The sequence below is a fragment of the Pan paniscus genome, chromosome 8 (assembly GCF_029289425.2).
Source record: "Pan paniscus chromosome 8, NHGRI_mPanPan1-v2.0_pri, whole genome shotgun sequence".
NCBI classification, from domain to species: Eukaryota; Metazoa; Chordata; class Mammalia; order Primates; family Hominidae; genus Pan; species Pan paniscus.
The window spans coordinates 107,881,207-107,905,152 of NC_073257.2; the positions used below are offsets into that span (position 1 = coordinate 107,881,207).

A 23,946-nucleotide genomic window follows, 5' to 3' on the forward strand; every position below is an offset into this window, starting at 1 on the left:
ATACAAAAATTAGCTGGGCATGGTGGCACACGCATGTAGTCCCAGCTACCCAGGAGGCTGAGGCAGGAGAATCGCTTGAACCTGGGAAGCGGTGATTGCAGTGAGCCAAGATCATGCCATTGCACTACAGCCTGGTGACAGAGTGAGACTCTGTCTCAATAAACAAACAAATCAGAAAACCAAAAACAAACAAACAAACAAAAAAAAACACCACACCTCTCTAACCTAAATGATCGTTGTCTAGAGTTTTCATTTTTAAACATGAAACAGTTTTTCTTACACACACTAGTTAATGAAATTTTTAACATAGTTCATTGACTTTTATGTTTACCTTATTTCTTATTTCCCATCCTTCATTCTCGATTTACTTTTCATGCTGAAAGCATGCTCCTTTAATGATTCTTTCAGTTAGTTTCTATGGATAGCAAAATTCTTTAGCCTTTCTAGATCTAAAAGTGTCTTTATTTTGCCCTCATTCTTAATAGTTTAGGTGAGTAGAAAATTTGAGGATGTTATTTATTTCCCTTTAGCACTTTGAAGCTGTTACAGTACTGCATTATCTTGTGGGATTTATCATTGCTATTTATAAGTCTGCTATTGGTCTAAATGTTGGGCTTTTATAGGCTATCTTTTCTCTCTGATAATGTTGAAATATTTCACTTTAATTCAGAGACAGAAAGTGGAATAAAGGTTACCAGGGATGGGGAAGGGAGAAATGAGGAGTTATTGTTTAATGTGTACAGAGTTTCAGTTTGGGATGAAGAAAATAATTCTGGAAATAGGTAATGATGATGGTTATACAGTACCGTGAGTATACATAATACTACTGAATCATACACTTTAAAATGGTGGTAAATTTTATATTATGTATCTTTAACCTTAATAAAAAAGGAAGAAACTGCCATTTGAGCCACGAAAAAAATTTTGCTTTATCCTTAAAGTACTGACATTTTACTATACTGTATATGTGTGGATTTATCATTATTCTTCTTCCTGCTTAGCAGAATAAATTTCATGTTTAAAGCCTCACATCTTTCATCAATTACAGAAACTTCTCAGCCACTATTTCTTCAAATATTACTTCTTCACCATTCCCACTCTTCTCTCCTTCAGGATTTCTTATTGAATTTGTATTGGAGCCTCTTGGTCTATTATTCATTTATTTATTTTTGAGACAGGGTCTCACTCTGTCACTCAGGCTGGAATGTAGTGGTGTAATCATAGCAGCCTCAAACTCCAGGGCTCAACAACTCTCCTGCCTCAGCCTCCCGAGTAGCTGAGACTGTAGGCAGGTGCCACCACATCCAGCTAATTTTTTTCTTGCTTTCTTTGTTTTCTTTTTAAGAGATGAGGAGGTCTTGCTATGTTGCCCAGGCTGATAAACTCCTGGGCTCAAGTGATCCTTTCACCTTGGCCTCACAAAGTGCTAGGATTACAGGCCTAAGGCACTGAGCCCAGCCAAGCCTCAGCCTATTAGCCACATCTCTTACCTATTATTTCACATTTTTATGTTTTTATTTCATCTGCATCCTGGGTGAATTTCTGGGTACTATTTTTTAGTTCCTTAATTCATTATTCAACTTTGTCCAGTATAAGGTTTATTTGATTTTTATGTTATAATTTTTACTTTTATTTTCTGCTGCCAAGTTTTCTGTTTGATTCTCTTTCATATCTACATTTTCTTATTTCATTTTGGCATTTTGTTCCATTATTTCTTGCATTTAAAAGTGAATTATTAGTTTTCATTTGCTTTTACATCGTAAGCATACTTCATTAAAATGTGTTTGGCAGACTTTCATAAAATGAATTTCAACTAGAATTAATTTATGTTCTGATAGTTGATACTGTTGATTATTTTTCTGAGCATGGCTTCTTTGCTCAGAAGTTTTGGTTAGCAGTGTCATTTTGACTTGGAGAACTTTTGGGTGATTTTGATTTATACATTTCTGGGTTTTTGGTGGTTTTTTTTTTTTTTTTCCTCTCTCTCCTTCTGTATCTACCCCTCCTTACCTAATGGTTCTGAATTTGACTTCATCTGTCCTCCTAAATCCAGAAGTGGGCTGTAAGCCTACTTACTGGGTAGGTTGGGAGATTGGGTTGTTATACTGGGTTGCTATTGGAGTCATCACAGATCTAGGTATCTGGTGAGCTGTGAGCCTAGTTCAGTTCCTCATTATGGGGCAGTGTCTGTGTCCTTTTCCCTCTCTAGATTCATAGCTTTCTAAAAGCCATGGCCCCATGCAGTGGTCAGTATTTTTTTAAAGGTCTCTTTATCTAAGTAAAGTTCCCCCCAGATCTTTGGCTTAAAATGATAAGCCTGGTGCTAGTTCCCTGTCTCAGGAACTGAGCCCACAACCACCACGGACTGCTCCTAGGCCTGAAGCCCAGCAAGCCCACAGTGCTATCCCCACTCACCACTCTGCCTTTCTTTTCCATTTCTGGTTCACAGGAATGTTTATCTTAGCTCTCAGCACAGTTATATTTTTAACTATTTTTTAACATCTTTATTGAGATACAACTCACAAACCATAAAATTCAGCCAATTAAAACATGCAATGCAATGGTTTTAATATATTCACAGGCTTGTACAACCATCATTACAATCTGGAAATGGATGGTGGTGATGGTTAAACAACATTGTGAGTGTACTTAATGCCACTGAATTGTGTATTTTAAAATAAAGTGGTAAATGTTATGTATATTTTACCTCAATTTACAAATGTGGTGGCTGTGGCCTTGCATTTGGGTGTATAAGCCAAGGTCTTGGGGCCTGCTAGAATTAAAGCTCGCCTCTTTCTTGGGGCCATGCTATACTTTGATTCTTTTGTCAGAAACAAGATGTAAATGTCAGGGCTGCATTAGATAGACAACAATCAAAGAGTTTCCCATGCCTTTTATAAAGTACTGCTTCCAGCTCTCCATCACCAAAGTAGAAATCTTCAATCGAAAAGAAGAGGGAGGGAGGAGGAAGGAAGGAAGGAAGGAAGGGAGGAAGGGAGGGAGGGAGGGAAGGAGGGAGGGGAAAATCTTCAATCATTTGACTGGTTTTGACCCAAGAACAGCACTGCTGTGAGCCATAGCCTACAGCTAAACGTGTATAGGAGCAGCTGGGGGAATCATTGTAGCAAGGCTCTGAGATTTTTATTACTTTCTCTGAGGCAGAAACCATGGGACTATGTTGAAATTCAATTACAACTTTCTTTGTTGTTTGTTGTTGTTGTTGTTGTTGTTGTTGTTGTTAAAGGATATAATGGGAAAAGTTTCTAATCTATTCGTTAAGATTTAAGCTTTACCTGAGGCTGTCTTCTAGGTGATCTGGGCTAAGACTGTTTCAAGAAGGAAAATTTATTACATGATGGTGTCAAGGGTGTCAGGTCCTAGCGATCTCTTACAACATAGATATCAAAACAGTTCAAAATGAGGGCAGACATGGGAAGCAAAAGAAAAGAAGAATATGCAAACTTCACCTGTTCGTAATTTTCCTTACATCTTACCATACCACACATTGGCTTTTGCAGCAATAGCCTCAGAAGAATCATCAAAGAAATATGAACAAATGGGAAGGAGACAGTATAAAATGTGTGCTCGTGTTTGGGCTAAGACATTGTTGAATCCGTGTCAGAACTGTATTTCTGGAATCCCAATTTATAGACAGGAACCTTTCTGGACTACTTTATAGAAAGGATTGTAGAAATTTGGATTGTAGTCCAAATTTCTCTAGTTACACATGATAAGACAAATTCTCTATGAAGAGACAGATTAAATAGCTGGGATAATTGATGGCTCTAAAGAAATCCTTACTCAATTAGGGTTGAATTCCTTTTGCACTTAGTCTATAGCTAAGGTCACTAAGAATATATTATGAGTCTAGCCTATCTTTTACAGCTTTCCAACTTTTAAGATTATCTCATGGCAGGGCACAGTGGCTCATGCCTGTAATCTCAGCACTTTGGGAGGCCGAGGGGGGCGGATCACAAGGTCAGGAGATTGAAACCATCCTGGCCAACATGGTGAAACGCCCTCTCTACTAAAAATACACAAGTTAGCCAGGCGTGGTAGCACGTGCCTGTAGTCTCAGCTACTCGGGAGGCTGAGGCATGAGAATCGCTTTGAACCTGGGAGGCAGAGGTTGCAGTGAGCCGGGATCGCGCCACTGCACTCCAGCCTGGCAACTGGCTACAGAGTGAGACTCCGTCTCAAAAAAAAAAAAAAGATTATCTCATATGACCAAGGATGGTCCTCTGGCACATACTTACCCAGTTAATTGCATTACTTTCTATTATGTTTCCACTGTAAATATGTAGCCTAAATGTGGTTTTTATTTTCTGTGCTTTCTTAATTTTGCTTAAGTGAATATTTTGATTAAATTTCAATATTGTGCATCCTGTGAAAAGAAAACATTTAATAAGTTACTATGCTTAGGGTTTACATAATACATCCCATAAGCACCATTCATTTAAGCATCTACAGTATTTTAGCTGTTACATACAATATAGATGGCAAAGATGAATATTTACAGACTATTCTTAATAAGGTTATTGTCTCTTATAAATATTTATCAAAAAGCTGTGATACAAGTTAGAGTGAAAACTAGGAGAGATGTCACATCTCAACTTTCTATTCTATCCATAAATACAGAGGATGGATAAATTTTATCTTCAAATACCCAGAATGGGTATGTTTTTACCCTATATAACAGTGTATTATATATAATACATATATTTTATAATGTATGCAAGTTCAGAAAATATTTTCTCTATGTTAGTATGTTAAGGAATGTAGATGCAAGAAGTGTTCCTGGAATTCCATGGCTCATGAATGAACAGAAGCTTTTTGAATGGGCAAATGAAGTCAGAATTGATCCAAATAATCCAGAATATTCTGATTTAATGGAATCTGTTACAGTAAGTTAAAGCAAATATCAATACTGTAAACATATTCTATTTCCTAAGCTCTACTTAGGAAAGTATAGTTTCCCCCATAGTTTGCTATATATTTTTCTAGGCTCTTGGGGTTATGTAAAAGTAAATCTGAGGACAGAGACCATTTTCAACCAGTGTACAATACTGTAAAGACAATTAGAAACTCAGCAACTGAAATAATTCCTCCTTTAGGCCTGATGGATGGTCCTCTGCCACTACTTAGCAGCCACAGCACATCCGACAGTCTTTTATGCTAACATCTATTGTGCAGTTACCATGTGCCAGCCATGGTATTAGATACTGAAGATACCGAGATGATTTATAAACACACTCCTTCTCTCAGACTCCATTATATGGTCACCTCTACTCTTCTTTATAGCCAACTGAACTGCTCTATGTACCTCACACATGCTTTCTTCATACCTTTATTCATGCCACTGCTCTGCCTAGAAGGGTATCCATAGCGGTTATCTTATTCACCCTGCAAGTCTAATAAATGCTTCCCTGGTAACCTCAGTTAGGCACCACATTTTCTTTCCTTGCTTTCCTGTTAACCTTTCTTCTTCTCTTTTAAAAAATCAACTCTTATGACTCTAATTTCATTCTGCCTTTTACTATAGGTTTCTTTGTTTTTTGTTGTCATTGTTGTTTGTTTTTTTTAGATGGAATCTCGTTCTGTTGCCAGGCTGGAGTACAGTGGTGCGATCTCGGGTCACCACAACCTCCGCCTCCCAGGTTCCAGCGATTCTCTTGCCTCAGCCTCCCATGTAGCTGGGATTACAGGCACACGCCACTGCGCCCAGCTAATTTTTGTATTTTTAGTAGAGAGGGGGTTTTACCATGTTGGCCAAGCTGGTCTTCAACTCCTGAACTCAGGTGATCCACCTGCCATGGCCTCCCAAAGTGCTGGGTTTACAGGCATGAGCCACTGTGCCCAGCCTACTGTAGTTATTCATTCATATATTTTATTTTTCCTTGTGGAACTACAGCTAAGAAATCTGTGTCTCTCTGATGGCAGCTAGCACTATTCCTTGTGTGTACTATGCACTCACATTTGCATTTGTTGAATAAAACAACCCATAGATTAGATTGCTGCAAGTAAACTCCCTAGATTAGAGCTTCTCAGCTGAGGTGCAGAATTGGTTATAGGTATACAGAAGTATTGATCCTCTCTCAACTCAGGACGACCAGATAGGAACAGTCTCATCTGCCCTATCAGTGTACAATACAAAATTCAGTGTTCAGTGCGAATATTTTCATTTTCTTTGTAAGTCATGACTGGGAAAAGGTTGGAAAGCCACAAAGGCTGGATTCTATTTTGTTTTGTTTTGTTTTGTTTTTTGTATGTTCTAGACTACAAATTCAGTTGTTCCATTTCCTACTTATATTGCCACTCAGATCTCACAGTTGGGGAAAAAGTCTTTTGAAGTAATTCCTGAATTAAAAAAAATTAATATTTTAACTAAAGACTTTGCGTTTTACAGTACATGAGACTTAAGGGGCAGGATATTCCAAAGTATTTTCGTCTTGAACAGTTGCAAGATGAATTTAACTTCGTTTCTGAAGAGGAAATGGCAAAGAGTAAACGTTTCCAGCTATTGCAACTTAGAAATGCAGGTCAATTAGATAATTTCCTTCTACAGCAAATGCCCCTCCATGATACAGAGATTCCAGATTTAGTCTTCCAGGTATTTGGTTTCTATTTGAATATGGCTTATTGTATGATAAAGTTAACGTTTTGCTGCTTTAACCCTATCTTAATTTATTTCTTTTTTTTTAAGCTAATAATCTGTAGACAGATTTCCTCCCTTCTCTTTAGGCATTAAAAATATACGTATCTCCCAAATTCCAGAAATTCTTCAGCTTGACTTAACGATTTAGTGTTGTCCAAACAGTCTATTCAGTATTCAGCAGCCAAAATCCTTTAGGCATATTCTAAATTTATGTAACTATTATATTTTTGTTATCATAAAATGTATCACCAATTTAAAAGCGGCTTTGGGAGTAAGGGGGAGAGACACTACCACAGTAAACTTAAACATTAATTATAAGGCCCATCTCAATGTTAGAATCTTTAAAATATTTCTAAAAGAAAACAAAAGCTGAGATGCACAATAGGTTCTCACTAGCTGGTGCCAGCCAGGTCTAGCACACTATCAAATAAGGCTAGCTTTTCATATTAGTTGCTTTAAGTTTGCTACTTGGTGAGATTTGGATATGGATCAAATATTAGATAATATTGGAGAATTGCTTGTGGTGCTTACGGCATTGTGGTTATGTAGAAGCATGTCCTTAGTCTTTGGAGATTCATGCTGAAGTATTTATCTAGAGATGCTTAAAGTGTCATCATGACTGTAATTGAGAATATGTTAGCCAAAAATAAAATAAATAAAAACAGATAAAACAAATATGATAAAATATTAATTATTTAATCAATGGGGTAGAGATATGGATTTTAAAATTTCTTTTTTTCAGCCAGGTGCAGTGACTCCTCATGCCTGTAATCTCGGCACTCTGGGGAGCTGAGGCAGAAGGATAGTTTGAGTCCAGGAGTTTGAGACCAACCTGGGCAAAATAGTGAGACCTCATCTCTACAAAAAAATAAACAAAATTAGCTGGGCATGGTGGAGCACACCTGTAGTGCCAGCTACTTGGAGGCTGAGGTGGGAGGATCACTTGAGGTCAAGGCTACAGTGAGCTGAGCTCCTGCCACTGCACTCCAGTCTGGGTGACAGAGTGAGACCCTGTCTTTAAAAAAAAAAAAAATTACACACACACCCACATACACATGTGTGTGTATATATATTTCTACTTTTCTATATGTTTGAAAATTCGAAAAAATTTTAAACAAAAATAAATAGCATCTAATATACCAGTAAAAACCCACTAAAAATGTAATTTAACAAATATATCACTTGTAAGAGCAATAAAGACTGTAAGATACATAGGAATATATTTGACAAAAGTTATGCAAAAACTCAACAGATAACATTTTGAAATATTTTTGAATGATATACAAAAGAATCTGAGTAAATGTTCATTGATAGGAAGAGTCAACATTGTAAACTGCCAATTCTACCCATATTAAACTGTAAATATAGAAATGCAATTCCCAACCAAAGAAATAGAATAGACTTATTATGCATATGTGGAAATTTTATATTTGACAGCATTGTCATTACAAATTGTTGCGGGAAGTCAGGGACCCCGAACGGAGGGACCAGCTGAAGCCATGGCAGAAGAACATAAATTGTGAAGATTTCATGGACATTTATTAGTTCCCCAAACTAATACTTTTATAATTTCTTACACCTGTCTTTACTGCAATCTCTTAACATAAATTGTGAAGATTTCATGGACACTTATCACTTCCCCAATCAATATTCTTGTGATTTCCTATGCCTGTCTTTACTTTAATCTCTTAATCCTGTCATCTTCATAAGCTGAGGATGAATGTCGCCCTAGGACCCTGTGATGATTGTGTTAACTGCACAAATTGTTTAAACAATATGAAATCTGGGCACCTTGAAAAAAGAACAGGATAACAGCAATGTTCAGGGAACAAGGGAGATAACCATTAGGTCTGGCTGCCTGAGAGCCAGGCAGAACAGAGCCATATTTCTCTTCTTTCAAAAGCAAATAGGAGAAATATCACTGAATTCTTTTTCTCAGCAAGGAACAGCCCTGAGAAAGAGAATGTGTGCCTAGGGGTAGGCTTCTAAAATGGCCGCTCTAGGGACGTCTGTCTTTTACGGTTGTGGATACAGGATGAAATAAGCCCCAGTCTCCCGTAGCGCTCCCAGGCTTATTAGGACAAGGAAATTCCCGCCTAATAAATTTTGGTCAGACCGGTTGTCTGCTCTCAAACCCTGTCTCCTGATAAGATGTTATCAATGACAATGCGTGCCCAAAACTTCATTAGCAATTTTAATTTCGCCCCGGTCCTGTAATCTCATCCTGCCTCCATTTGCCTTGTGATATTTTATTACCTTGTGAAGCATGTGATCTCTGTGACCCACACCCTATTCGTACACTCCCTCCCCTTTTGAAAATCACTAATAAAAACTTGCTGGATTTACGGCTCGGGGGGCATCACGGAACCTGCCAACATGTGATGTCTCCCCCAGACATCCAGCTTTAAAATTTCTCTCTTTTGTACTCTTTCCCTTTATTTCTCAGACCGGCCGACACTTAGGGAAATAGAAAAGAACCTACGTGAAATAACGTTGAATTATTGGGGGCGGGTTCCCCTGATAATTCAACGTGGGCTCTTTTCTATTTCCCTAAGCGTTGGCTGGTCTGAGAAATAAAGGGAAAGAGTACAAAAGAGAGAAACTTTAAAGCTGGGCATCACGGAACCTGCTGACATGTGATGTCTCCCCCAAACACCCAGCTTTAAAATTTCTCTCTTTTGTACTCTTTCCCTTTATTTCTCAGACTGGCCAACACTTAGGGAAATAGAAAAGAACCCATGTTGAATTATCGGGGGTGGGTTCCCCTGATAACAAATCAGTTGGAAAAGAATGAAGGATGCATTAACTGGTTCTGGAATTGTTATTCATACATGTGGAAAGAAATAAAATTAGATTCAGACGTCAGAAAAGAAATAAATACCATGTGTAGTGAAGATTACTTGTGAAAAGCAAAACTTGAAATGGGCATTTCAATTTTGGGATACAAAGGTATTTCTTAAATAAGACACGAAAAGTATAAATTATAAAGAAGAAGATTAATTAGTTTTTCTTTGAGATGGAGTCTCACTTTGTCGCACAGGCTGGAGTGCAATGGCGTGATCTCGGCTTAGTGCAACCTCCACCTCCTGGGTTCAAGTGATTCTCGTTCCTCAGCCTCTGTAGTAGCTGGGGCTACAGGTGTGTGCCATCACGCCTGGCTAATTTTTGTATTTTTAGTAGAGACAGGGTTTTGTCATGTTGCCCAGACTGGTCTTGAACTCCTAACTTTAAGTGATCTGCCGGCCTCGGCCTCCCACAGTGTTAGGATTACAGGCATGAGCCACAGTGCCTGGCCAGATTAATAAATTTTATAACATTAAAATTAAAAACCTACAGATTAGAAAAGTTATTCCCAACATATATAAAATTAAAATATTAATATCCAGAGTATTGTGTTAACTCCTAAAACTTAATACTTTAAAAGTAAATAAAGTGATATGAGGCCGGGTATGGTGGCTCACGCCTGTAATCCCAGCCCTTTGGGAGGCTGAGGTGGGCAGATCACAAGGTCAGGGCTTCAAGACCAGCCTGACCAACATGGTGAGACCCTCGTCTCTACTAAAAATACAAAAATTAGCCAGGTGTGGCGGCACACACCTGTAATCCCAGCTACTTGGGAGGCTGAGGCAGGAGAATCACTTGAACCCAGGAAGCAGAGGTTGCAGTGAACTGAGATCGTGCCACTGTACTCCAGCCTGGGTGACAGAGTGAGACTCTGTCGCCAAAAAACAATGTAAATAACGTGATATGAAATGGCAATATAATATTTTGTTAAATAAAAGTTGTTACTTGCAAAAGAATTAATTTCAGGATTTCTTATGGATAATTAGAAGGACAAGTAACTTACCTTCAGATAATAAGCATGCGTTGTTTCATGGCTGAAGATTCTAAAGTATTTACTTCATTATTTTTGTATAGTCTTTAATAATATCTATAATATAAAATCATTTCCAAGTGCATTGGGGATATATAATACGGAAAATGCATAAATAACAAATGCAAATTTACTTTATTTAGATGAAGCATCCTGACAATCTTATACTGACTATATATGTAATATTAAAATTATTTATTATAGTCAACACACATTAACTACTTAGTATATGCCAGGCACTTTACAGATATTATTTCAATTAAGTCTCACAAACAATCTTGTGACAGAGGTATTATTATTATTATTGAAGAGGAAAGTGGGGTCTGGAGCAGTTAATCAACTTTTCCAAACCACACAGTTAGTAAATGCCAGGGCCAACTTGAACCTAGGACTGTCTGCTTCCACTGCCCATGCTCTTAACCACTTATTTTGTTTTTAGTGATACAGGGCAAATGCATACATGAAGAATCTTTTCTCAATCCTCTTCACTTTTTAAAAAAATCATTTTCTCAGTCACAAATCTTGTTCTTAATCATTACTCTAATTTAAAAGATGAATGGACTTCAATCTAGACCCAAACAGAATATAGTTAGAAACTGGTTTTTAGCCTATCCTCAGTGGGAGAATCTAAAAGAAATGTTTTCTTCTGTCAGTCTCAGAATGTTTCCAGTGTCTTACACATGGACTGAAGTGACTAGTGATATTTATTGCAATGTGTCATATGTGAACTCTTTGTTACATTCAAGAAGTGAAACTAACAATTCTGTATTTAGGAGTATGAAAGTCAGAAAGAGAAGGAGGTATCCATTTCAGATGTAAATTCTATTACAGCACAAAGGATTAATTCTGCCAATTTTCTGAAAAAGGTAACAACACAGTATTATCAATATATTTGCCTTTGTTTTTGTGAAAACTGGTCTGCTAGATCCATGGTATTATAGTCCTTCCAGAGAGTCAGATGGACGAATCCACTCACTCGTCACCTCTTTCAGATCACTGAGGAGTTTTCTGTTCTTTTCAGACCTCTTTTTGAGAGTTAGGTTACTTCATTGACAGTGAACTCATTATTAAAGCACATCCCAACCTCTTCTGTTTAAACATAAATTTTAAAGACTTCCCATCTCTTCTTTGACTCTAAAAGTTCACCTTGAGAGATACCCCAGCATTTTGCCAGAACTCATATTTACTGGTGCCTCATGATGTCAAGGACTATAGCAATTCAGGAGATGAAGGGATGAAGGAGCTACCAGAGGCACACAGACAGTATTAGAAAAATAGATATGCTTTGAAACAAAGCCAAATAGTGAATATTTACAAAACACTCTAGCAGAGTCTTAACCAGGTTTGAGTGGAATCCTTCACTGGATTTCATGCCTGATTTCTATCAACCCCTCATCATGCCACTAGACTTAGAAGCTTAGTGCAGGGGCGACATCTACAGATCCTTAGTGCCTAGCATAGTATCTTACACTGAGAAAATGCTGATAAATGTTTGAGAAATTAATGAATTAAAGGATGGGAGTTGAGGTGGTTTCTACAACTCCTACAAAAGTAGACTCTTACCCACCTACATCTTCTTTGCTGTAGAGCACCAGTGCAGCCTTGCAGGGTAATTTGAAAAGAAGCAAGGAAAGCTATGGAAAGATCTAAGAGATACATTCCAGATCCCTCATGGGGACAGGTGAGAGGCAACCATGTATAGCTAGTAGAGCCCCAGGCAGGTGTCTGAAGACCTGTTCTTACTACTCTGTGTGTCACTGGCAAGTAACCAAATCACTGAGTCCCACTTTATTTTTTACAAAAACAGACAATATTAATGCTTGCTTTGCTTTACATCCAATGTGAGGGGCAAATGAGATCAAACCACAAGTGTTCTTCTAGTTCGTACACCATGACTGTGAGATGGAATGTGGACCGCTGTAGCTCTCCCAGGCATGAGACAGCCCCCTTTATCACTGGCAGCTGTTTTTCCCACTCATCCCCTGCCTCTCTTCCTTCTTTACTAGCTTGCTGTATGTTTTAAGTTGGGATGTGCTTTAATAGTGAGTTTGTGGTCTCGGGAAATAAAGAAGTGTTCTTGCTTATAAGAAAAGAGAACACATATCCTCCTTATCCTGTTTCTTCTTTTTTATGTAAGGAGAAGCCCAGGAGGGAGGGTAGCAGAGGGTTAGGAAGGATGTAAGAGAGCAAGTATCTGAGTATGCTTGAACTTCATACAGGAATCCCGGAAAGGCACTTTCCAAACATTTTGTGTTTAGATTTTAACTCCTTGTGAAGACTTCTTTGCTGAGGACAGTTTAAAACTACAGGTTTGAAAAATAAAATAAAATGAAACTACAGGTTTGGTAGTTTCATGGGATAATTACTATAATCAAAGATACTGGAAAAGTTTGCTTCTGGAGGCCTATTACGGCCATAGGTACCTAAATCCTTCTATGAGAGGAACTCATGGAACTGTGAGTTATGTGCATTACATTTCCTGCTGTGTTACTGGCGTCAGTGATGGCTGAGGCCAGGATTACAGCAGTACAGAATGAGGTCCCAGTAGTCTCAAATATTACTAAAGTTTTTACTGAAACGTTTTCTCTAAGAGGGTAGCACATCTCTTCAATCTGTCCATTTCATTAATTTATTCAAGAAATATTTATTGAGCACCTATTATAATCCCTGAGCTCCTTGAGTATATATTCTATAAGTCAGATAATTGGAAACACATTATTAGTATGTTACAGAGTGAAAGGTGCTATGAAAAATAAAGTAGGAAGAGAGAACAGGAGTTCTGGGTGGAGGGGAGGGGTTGGGGTGAGTAAGGGCACAATTTTAAATAGAAGTGGTCAAAGAATCCGGTAAGAAGGTAACATTTCTGCAAAAGACCTAAAGGAGACAAGAAAGTTAGCCGTGGAAGTTTAGGGAAAGAATATTCTAGGCTGATGGAACCCAGCGTAGAAAACTCGGCGTAGAAGCACACCTGGCCCGTGGGAGGAACAGCCAGGAGCTCAGCCTGCATCGTGCCAAGGGAAAGTGGGAGAAGAGAGAGAGTGGCCAGTGAAGGGGCCACCGGGGTCTTGTTCACCTTCAAGGGAAACAATTTGTTGTCCGTGTGGCAGGATAATTTTTAGGAGTTATGTTTTTCCCATTCATCTCTCACCACTCCATTTCCCTACCCGCTTCAAGAAGACAACTAGGGTCTCGATTACATTGTCTCCAGAATGATCTTTGACAGGACAGAAAGCAGAAAATTGCCTCCAGACATGCTTCTGCCTGGCTTCATATCTGAAAAACTAAAGACAGGGTAAGAGGAGAAAGGGAAGGATTTCCTCAGACTAAAAAGGAGATGTTCAGAGTCCTTGGAGGAACTAAGATCTGTGGGTTCTCCAAGTAGGAAGAGGGAGATGGCTTCCTTCAAGCACTGACTTTCTTGCCAGGCTGCCAGAATGAGGTCTTAAAGTCAGAATAGGATTGACTCGAAGGAAATACAGAAATGGGATCAAAATTCCTTGGGTTTGTAGATCAAGACTCATATCCATTACTAGTGGCTATTGTAGAAGTGGATTCACAGGGCAATTGTCTCCTTTGGTGAAAACTAGTTCTGGCCACATACACTGTGAGTTAGATGAAAAAAATAAGAGAGCAAAGAGTTTAGGATGAGATGAACTGGATGTAGAAAGACAAAAAAAAGTGGAAATAAACTAGCTTTGGTGTGACAGTGTCAAAGTTGGAAATTACTTTAATAATGGCAGCAAACAGAAGAGTATTTTCACTTGTCTAATCTCCTACTCCATTCATTGCCTGCAAAAATTAGGAGTAAAATATACTGGCACCGGTAGCATTGTAAATACTTAACCTTAAAATATAAACAATACATTTTTTATTAAATTCTAAACTTTTTTTAGGTGAGAAGGTTGATAATGAAGAGAATTGTTAAAATTAGCAAATGTAACTTGTCAGATATTGTGAATGATTATGAAGAAATTGTATCTACAAGGTAATTGCTAAAAACTATTAAGTATGAAATATAAACCTTTAAGATAATATCTTTAAAATCCTCTAAGTTCTCTATTTTTATTTTAATTAAGCCATATGTCAAAAGATGTGGTTTCAGATCATAACATGAAATATAATGATTTAAAATATTTGGTCAATTTAAAGTTGCATTTTGGGATCTCTACATGATATATTTTCAATTATATAGTATTTGGGGGCAGTTTTTTGCCCTCTCCTTAGACAGGTTTCAGGGCAAGAAAGAAAAATAAAAGAAACACCTTTGTCCCAAATTAGTTTTGCCATAAGATTTCCTGTCCTGAGACTGCTATAGGAAAAGTTGTTGCTGCTAGCACCATGCTAAGCCTGTAATCACCCCTTTGCAAAACAGAGAATCCTCAGCTGTACAAAGGTACTGAGATCCACAGGCAGCAGTTGGGGGAGCGTTTGCTGAAGTAACTCAATTCTCATACTGTCCTATCTGTGAACTAAGGGTAGGAACAGGGCTGTCTCTGGGAAAACTCCCTGGAGGCCACATGCAGACTCCTGGAATGATCAGTAAGGTTTTAACGGGTTTAGGATGCTGAACTCTATTGTGTTTTACTTTTCAGTCCTTGAGGGGAAAATGAGTGTGACCATAAAACTATAATTCTATGGATTTGTGTTGCCTGGGTTGGCGGCATATATAACTAATTCTAGTTTCAGAGCCATGGATAAAATGTTAATATTCAGGCACTTTCAAGAGAATGATTCCTGAACAATGAATAATCTTCCAAAAGATCATCATGTTTCATGGCTTTACCTCTCCATGTCCACGTATCTGTTTGGACCATGTACCCAAGGGGCAAGGAGCAATCACAGTCTCTCTCAACATGAAGGAACATAGCATCTCTTCCTTCCTATGCTAAGAAAAATATTTCTCCTTGAGTTTAAGACAATTCTGTCTCCCCTCCATAATGCAGAGAATATGGTTTAGAATAATGGTCTCATTTCAATTACTCAAAAGACTGTTATCTTTTAAAACCAAGAAAACGTAAATGAGGCTAATGATCATTTTTTACCCGTTAGCCAATTGACAGATGCAGTTTGTAAGTTTGTTGAACCACGGAGAAAGTTAAAACCTCAGAGGAAAGAAAGGAAAAAAGTCACAGCGCAGGCGATCTCTGACGGAGATATTAAGATTCTTGTCCGAATAGTGAGGGCCTATAATATTCCTACCAGAAAAACAACAATTAATGGGTAAGGCAATATGCCCCAATTTTTAGAGTTGCAAAAGGTCTATTTTAAGTGTGAGAATTCTCCATGCTGTTCTATTTGTAAACCTTTGCACTTTGTTAATGCTCCATATACATAAAATGAATGAAAATTGAAATCTTCATTTGCATAGTCATACCTACTGTCAATGCCATGTATTAAGAGTTTTCTGAGGTTCGAGATTCCCAGAGTAACTTTAACATGTATATTTTGAGGGTATTGGCTGCATGCTCACCTTCTCATACTGTATCAAGTAAATTCCTTTGTCTCTATTCCCTGTTGTGAAAATTCTGAAGCTTCTGCTGCCAACTGCCCTATTCCATGCCACTGACTCTCTCAGTACTGGAAGCAGAAAGGTGGAGAAAATGCCCCAGGAAAGCTGTGAAGCAAATGTGGAATGGTGTGTAAAATCAGAATTGCTACAGTTACACCCTGCTCTGTTTTAGACCTGTTATTTTTAGGTAACATCTACAAATTGTATGTGCCCCATTGGGTTTTATTTGTGTTTTGGGGGCAGAGGATACATGGGGCCAGAGTGGACATCACTAGTGGGTGGGCAAAGTACAGCATCATGAATATTAAGTGCCCACATGTATTTAGTGTATCCTGGATATTTAGTGTCTCATATATGTAGTGTCAGTATGATTTATATATTACTAATATTTATACCCAAATGCCTTAAGAATGTTAGGCATTCCCCTCTGTCTGTGTTCAATACATGTGTCCTGCTTGCTTACATTTATGCCTACCACAGCTCATGAATTCTTCCTATGAAAAACAAATGCTTTGCTTACTGGCTACTAATCTATAGTTAACATCTCTTAAAGGTTTTGCCAGTGTCTTACAAATTACAGCCTTGTTCATCTAAAAGAATTAAGTATGCTCAAAACAAATGCATATTTCAAAGACTGTTTTGTGAAATAAAGACATATAAAATCACCACCATTTTCTATAAGCATCATGCTGCTAAAAAAAAAAAAAGGAATATTGTAACACCAAAAAAGTAGGAGGGATATATTCTTAAAGTATAACTTGTCATATATATATAGAGTGTGTATATATATAGAGTGTATATATATAGAGAGAATATATATAGCGTGTATATATAAAGAGTGTATATATATATATAGAGAGAGAGAGAGTGTGTGTATATATATAGAGAGAGAGAGAGAGAATGTGTATGTGTGTGTATATATATATATAGTACAGTCCAGCCCTACGGGGCTTAGCAGGGATTCTCCCTGTGTGCAGAGACGAGAGATAGTAAGAAATAAAGACACAAGACAAAGAGATAAAGAGAAAACCGCTGGGCTCAGGGGACCACTACCACCAAGATGCGGAGACCGGTGGTGGCCTCGAATGGCTGGGCGCACTGATATTCATTGCATACAAGAAAGGGGGCAGGGTAAGGAGGGTGAGTCGTCCAAGTGATTATAAGGTCAAGCAAGTCACCTGATCATGGGACAGGGGGCCCTTCCTTTTTAGGTAGCCAAAGCAGACAGGGAAGGCAGCATACATCAGTGTTTTCTTCTATGCACTTGTAAGAAAGATCAAAGACTTTAAGACTTTCACTATTTCTTCTACCGCTATCTTCTAAGAACTTCAAAGAGGAACCAGGAGTACGGGAGGAACATGAAAGTGGACAAGGAGCGTGACCATTGAAGCACAGTGCCACAGGGAGGGGTTTAGGCCTCCGGATGACTGCAGGCAGGCCTGGATAATATCCAGCCTTCCACAAGAAGCTGGTAGAGCAGAGTGTTCCCTGACTCCTCCAAGGAAAGGAGACTCCTTTCACGGTCTGCTAAGTAACGGGTGCCTTCCCAGGCACTGGCGTTACCGCTTGACCAAGGAGCCCTCAAGCGGCCCTTATGCGGGTGTGACAGAGGGCTCACCTCTTCCTTTCTAGGTCACTTCTCACAATGTCCCTTCAGCATCTGACCCTATACCCGCCGGTTATTCCTTGGTTATATTAGTAATACAAAAAGAGTAATATTAAAAGCTAATGATTAATAATGTTTATACTAATGACTGATAATGTCCATGATCATCTCTATATCTAATCTGTATTATAACTATTCTTATTTTAACTATTTTCCTTATTACACTGCAACAGTTTGTGCCTTCAGTCTCTTGCCTCGGCACCTGGGTAATCCTCCACCCACAATATATATTTTAATTGACATCCATCGTGAATAACTTGCCTTTTCTTCCCCTTTTTCTGAATACCTGTGAATATTTTATCATAGACGAGATCTAATCCATAGTTCAATATTTAGGAGTTGCGCTTCCAGAGTAGTAATTATCAAATGTTTAGCTGTAACCACACATGATAAGACAATTCAAAGCAAACTCAGTAAGAACCAGAGAAACTGACTTATATATCTTCATAAGCACAGGAAAAACCCACCCACTCCTACCAAAACTAATATTAAAACTAATTAAGGTGTATGTCTCTCTATTGTTTTTCCTGAAGAGCCTTGGATATGCCTACTTGTTCGAAATCATCTATATCTTGCCTCAGACATAGAGAAACAATCAAATCAGTAGCCTCAGATGAGACCTTACATGAGATAAGTATTTAACACTTCTATAAAGTATAATATTGATTATGTTTGTTCTGAATTACAATTGACTCTTATTTCATCTCTCCATCTATATTTTCTTTGGCTTCCAGTTTATTTTCCATGACACAGTAAAGGTGGCCTTTATAAAATGTAATTCTAACTATTTCATTCCCTGCTCTCAGGGTCTATATGATAAGGTATAAGCTCCTTAAAATGGCTACAAAATCTTCAGGCATCTGGCCCATGCCTACAATCAGCCTCATCTCTTTCTATCCCATAGGCATATCATGCTACTCCTTGTTCTACGAGGCCTCTGCTAGTTGTTTCCTTTGCCTGGAATGGCCTCGACGCATATCCATGTTATTGTCCAAAGGAACTATGACTTAAAGTTTCAAAGCACACGCTCAAGCAATGTTTTCTCCATGATGCTCTCCTTATTGTCACCCCCAAAAGTTAATCATTACTTTTCCTGAATAATTTTCATACCTTAAAGATGTTTCTCTTATTTCTCACATTTCATTGCACTTGTTTGTTTACCTGTATATTTTCCCCTGATAGACTTTAAAATCCTTAAGAGAAAGTTCTGTTTATCTTTAGATCCTAGAAAAGTACCTGATATAGAATAGACCCAGTAGATGTTTATTCAATAAATAAATAAATAATGGTCATTTGAAAAACTAGAAAACTTAAGCCATACATTTGCCAAGTAATTTCCTAGGCCTCTACCTTTATCGACTATATACAGTATTTCAAAATCTAGTCAATGTTTATTATGTGTTTCAGGATACTGTACATCCATTCGTGGAAGTTTCTTTCCAGCACACTGTATACAAAACCAATACAGCAAGTGGATCTCATCCATGCTGGAATGAAGAAATTAAAGTAGATTTTGTGTAAGTTGGAGTTCATTTTTCCATAGCTCCTAAAAAGAGAGCAATAATAAAATTATTTTCTTGAGCCACTTATTGAAAATAATTATTGAAATAGGCTTTATTTAAGCTTTTAAATTTTGAAATATTTCATGCACATAAACTAATACATAATGTATACTGTATAGCATAATATATAATCTATATGTATATATAAACATAAGTTCTAAAGAAAAGTAATAAAATGAATATCTATGTATTTACCATCCAGCTTAAAAACATGTAATATTACCAACACCTTAGAAGGCCCTTTGTGCCATTACCTAACGTCATCTTCTTTCTTTCTCCCCAGAGGTAATAACCATGAATTTGTGTTTATCATTCTTTCTCTCCTGTATGACTTTACTTCATAGGTATTCATCCCTAAGTATGTATTATTTACTTATGTATGTTTTCAACTTTATATAAATTGAGTTATATTTGTTTATTCTTCTGTAATCTTGTTTCTTTACTTATTTTGAAAGATTCATCCATGTTCATGCTTGTAGCTGTTTGCTGTGGTCTAAATGTGCTCCCCAGAATTCATGTGTTGAAAACTTAACTCCCAATGTTGGGAAGTGAGGCCTAATGGGAGGTGTTTGAGGCCATGAGAGCTCCACCCTTATGAATAGATTAATGTCATTATAAAAAGGGCTTGCAGTGTGGGTTCACTTTCTTCTACTCTTCCGCCATGTGAGGACACAGCATTTGTCTCCTTTTTCCCTTCCACCTTCCACTATGTGAAGACACAGCAAGAAGGCCCTCACTAGACACCAGATGCTGACGTCTTGATTTTGAACTTTGCAGCCTCCATAATTGTAGGAAATAAATTTCTGTTCTTTATAAATTACCTAGTCTCAGATACTCTGTTATGGCAGCACAAAATGAACTAAGACATTGTTATTTTTTTATTTTTACTTCTATATTGTATTCTGTTGTATAAAAATGCCATAATTTATTTATACTTTCTTCTGTTGATGAACATTGGTCTTTTTTCTAATTTTTGCCATTACAAGCAATATTGCTTTGAACATTCTTGTACTTGTCTTCTGGAGCACATGTGCAAGAGTTTCTTTTTAAGACAGTGGCTCTCAGACCTTTTTATGTATTCAAATCATCTAGACAGCTTTTTTTTTTAATTAGGACAGGATCTCACTCTGTTGCCCAGGCTGAAGTGCAGTTGTATAATCATAGCTCACTGCCTCAAACTCCTGGGCTTAAGTGATTCTCCTGCCTCAGCCTCCCAAGTAGCCGAGACTACAGGAATGTACCACCACACCCAGCTAATTTATTTTTATTTTTGTAGCACTAGGGTCTCACTATGTTGCCCAGGCTGGTGTCAAACTCCTGGGCTCAAATGATCCTCCTGCCTGGCCTCCCAGAGTGCTGGGATTACAGGCATGAGCCACCACACCTGGCCTGCTTCTTAAAACAGATTGGTAAGCCCACTTCTGTAGTTTCTAATTCAGTAGGTCTGGGGTAGGGTCTGATAATTCCATCTTTAGCAAGTTCCCGGTGGTTCTAATGCTACTAGTCACGTGACACTTTGAGAACCTGTTTTCTAGGATATGTGTTCAAAAGTGGAATTGCTAGGTTGTAGCTGAAGTCAGCTTCAACTTTACTGGACAATGCCAAACTCTTTTCTAAAGTGATTATATCAATATACACTCCCAACAGCAGTATATACAATTTCCTTTTGTGCCATGTCTTCATAATATTTTGTGTTTTAAAAATTATTTTTCTCAATATGGTGGATCTAAAATTATATTCTCATTGTGGTTTAATTTATAATTTCTTTTTAAAGAGGCAGTTTTTTTTCAATTTTTTTTAAATTAAGAGACTTTATTTTTAGAGCAATTTTAGGCTCACAAGAAAATTGGATGGGAAGTACAGAGTTCCCACAAACGCCCTCACCACAGCACACACACAGCTCCCTCAGCATCAACATCTGCTTTGTGTGATATTTGGTACAATCAATGAGCCAACACTGATACATCATTATCAACCATAGTCCATATTTAACGTTAGGGTTTACTCTTGGTGTTGTACATTCTATAGGTTTTGACAAATGTACAGTGACATGTATCTACCATTATAGTATCACACAGAATGGTTACACTCCCCTAAACATCCTGTGTGCTCTGTCTATTCATCCCTCCCTCCCCCTGGAACCTTGCCAACCACTGATCTTTTTACTGCCTTCGCAGTTTTGCCTTTTAAAGAATGTCATTGTGTACATCAAGGTTCTCCAGAGAAACAGAAACAATAGGATGTAGACAGAGAGAGAGAGAGAGAGAGAGAATTTTATTTTAAGGAATTGGATCACATGATTGTGGAGGCTGGCAAGTCCACAATGTGCAGGGTAGGATGGCAAGCTGGAGACTTGGGAAAGAGTTGCAGTTTAAGTCTGAAGGAAATCTGCTGGCAGAATTCCCTCTTCCACAGGGGAGGTCAGTCTTTTGTCTATTAAGGCCTTCAACTGATTGGATAAGGTCCACCCTTATTATGGAGGGTGATCTGCTTTACTCAAAGTCAACTGGCTTAAACTGTACCTAAAAAATACCTTCAGAGGCCAGGTGCAGTGGCTCACATCTGTAATCCCAGCACTTTGGGAGGTCGAGGCGGGTGGATCACTAGAGGTCAAGAGTTTGAGACCAGCCTGGCCAAGATGGTGAGCTGTGCTGGTGGATGCCTGTAATCCCAGCTACTTGGGAGGCTGAGGCAGGAGAATCGCTTGAACTCAGGAGGAGGAGGTTGCAGTGAACAGAGATCGCGCCACTGCACTCCAGCCTGGGCGACAGAAGGAGACTCCGTCTCAAAGAAAAAAACAAAAAACAAACAAAAAAACCTTCAGAGAAACATCTAGAATAATGTTTGACCAAATATCTAGAAACTGTGGCTCAGCCCAGTTGACACATAAAATTAGCCATCATAGTCATATAGTTGGAATCATACAGTATGGAGCCATTTCAGATTGGCTTTCTTCCATGAAAAACATGCCTGTCAAGTTTTCTCCATGTCTTTTTACAGCTTGATTGCTTACTTCTTTTTACCCCTGCATAATATTCTATTATATGGATGTATCACAGTTTACTTATTTATCCACATTGAGCTTCTTTCCATAGGTTCATTGGTCATTGGTATTTTCTTTTCTGTGAAATGACCTTTCATTACTTTTGTCTATTTTTCTTTTTTTTTTCTTTTTGGAAATTATTTTATTTCTTCCATGATGATTTAGAGGGACTATCTTCAAACCAGTACAAATATTTCATAAATAATATCTGACTGTTTTCTAACCAATTGAGTAATTTGTTGCACAATAAGCCACCTCACATCTAAGCAAGAAATACATTAAATTTGACTAGTAAAGACATTATATAATGCATTAGGACACAATTAAAATTTGCTTTAAATATTTATTTGAGAGAGAGGACACCACACTTCTTCTCAATGAAGAGAAACATTTTTACAGTCCAGAGGTCTTTTTTTTTTTTTTTTAACACCAATTATGCCATGACTTTATAGGGAGTAGGTTCCAGCAGCTCAGGCTCCTTCCCATTGGGTCTCACAAAGGGTGCTTCTCTGGGTGAAGCAGGCTGGCGCTTCAGTTGAACCCAGGTACCTTTCTCTCTGGCTTCTTTTTCTGATCATTTTCCTTCACGTGTTTCGGGAAGCTATCTCAGCTCTTAGAGCGCTTATGTGCTCAATACACACATTAATTCTCTTGGCAAGAATCTTGCCCTTCTTTGTTTACAACAATGCCAACAGCATGTTGGGTAACATTGTAGACTCTTCCAGTTTTGCCATGGTAACACCTGTGGGCATTCCTTTTTAAACAATATCCATTCTCTTGATGTCTACAATATCACCTTTCTTATAGATTCGCATATACATGGCCAAAGGAACAACTCCATGTTTTCTAAAAGGCCTAGAGAACATACATCAGGTGCCTTTCTTCTTTTCCTTTGCGTTCATCATTTTGGCGAATTACTGGAAGATGGCTGCTCCAGCCGAAAGGATACTTTTCTCTATTTTTCTATTGTTTTGTCTGTCTTTATTTATTTATAATAAATAAATAAATAAAATGTATTTATATATTTATCTTTGAGGCGGAGTCTTGCTCTGTCGCCCAGGCTGGAGTGCAGTGGCACGATCTGGGCTCACTGCAAGCTCTGCCTCCCAGGTTCGAACCATTCTCCTGCCTCAGCCTCCCGAGTAGCTGGGACTACAGGTGCCTGCCACCATGCCCAGCTAATTTATTTGTATTTTTGATAGAGACAGGGTTTCACCATGTTAGTCAGGATGGTATTGATCTCCTGACCTCATGATCCTCCCGCCTTGGCCTCCCAAAGTGCTGGGATTACAGGTGTGAGCCACCGTGCCCGGCCTGTCTTTATTTTTTTTAAAGCAATTCTCTATATATTATGGATACCAGCCCTTTGTCAGTTATATGTGTTAAAACTATCTTTCCCTAATGGCTTGACTTTTCATTTTCTTTATGATGCATTTTGATGAAAAGAAGTTTTAAACTGTACCAGTCCTTTCCTTTATGGTATGTCCTTTTAAAAAAATCTTCTTTAATAAATAGTGGTCTTCCTTTACTTTCCTTACTTTAGAACATATGTCAACTTGCATTAAAATTTTAGACCATTGCATTTTCTGAAGAATGAGTGAGGATATCTTTTTCAATAATATTCCTGTATATAAAAG

At 38.0% G+C, this 23,946-nt stretch overlaps 1 protein-coding gene across 1 annotated transcript in view; it reads left to right on the forward strand.

The window, feature by feature from the left end:
* Window positions 1-23,946, forward strand: part of CC2D2B (coiled-coil and C2 domain containing 2B) — a 170,316-nt gene that overhangs the window by 113,554 nt on the left and 32,816 nt on the right. Inside the window, 7 exon segments of the mRNA XM_055093218.2 lie at window positions 4,766-4,904; window positions 6,407-6,610; window positions 11,303-11,395; window positions 14,423-14,514; window positions 15,579-15,749; window positions 18,238-18,358; window positions 19,112-19,221. Coding sequence (XP_054949193.1) covers window positions 4,766-4,904; window positions 6,407-6,610; window positions 11,303-11,395; window positions 14,423-14,514; window positions 15,579-15,749; window positions 18,238-18,358; window positions 19,112-19,221 — 930 coding nt within the window.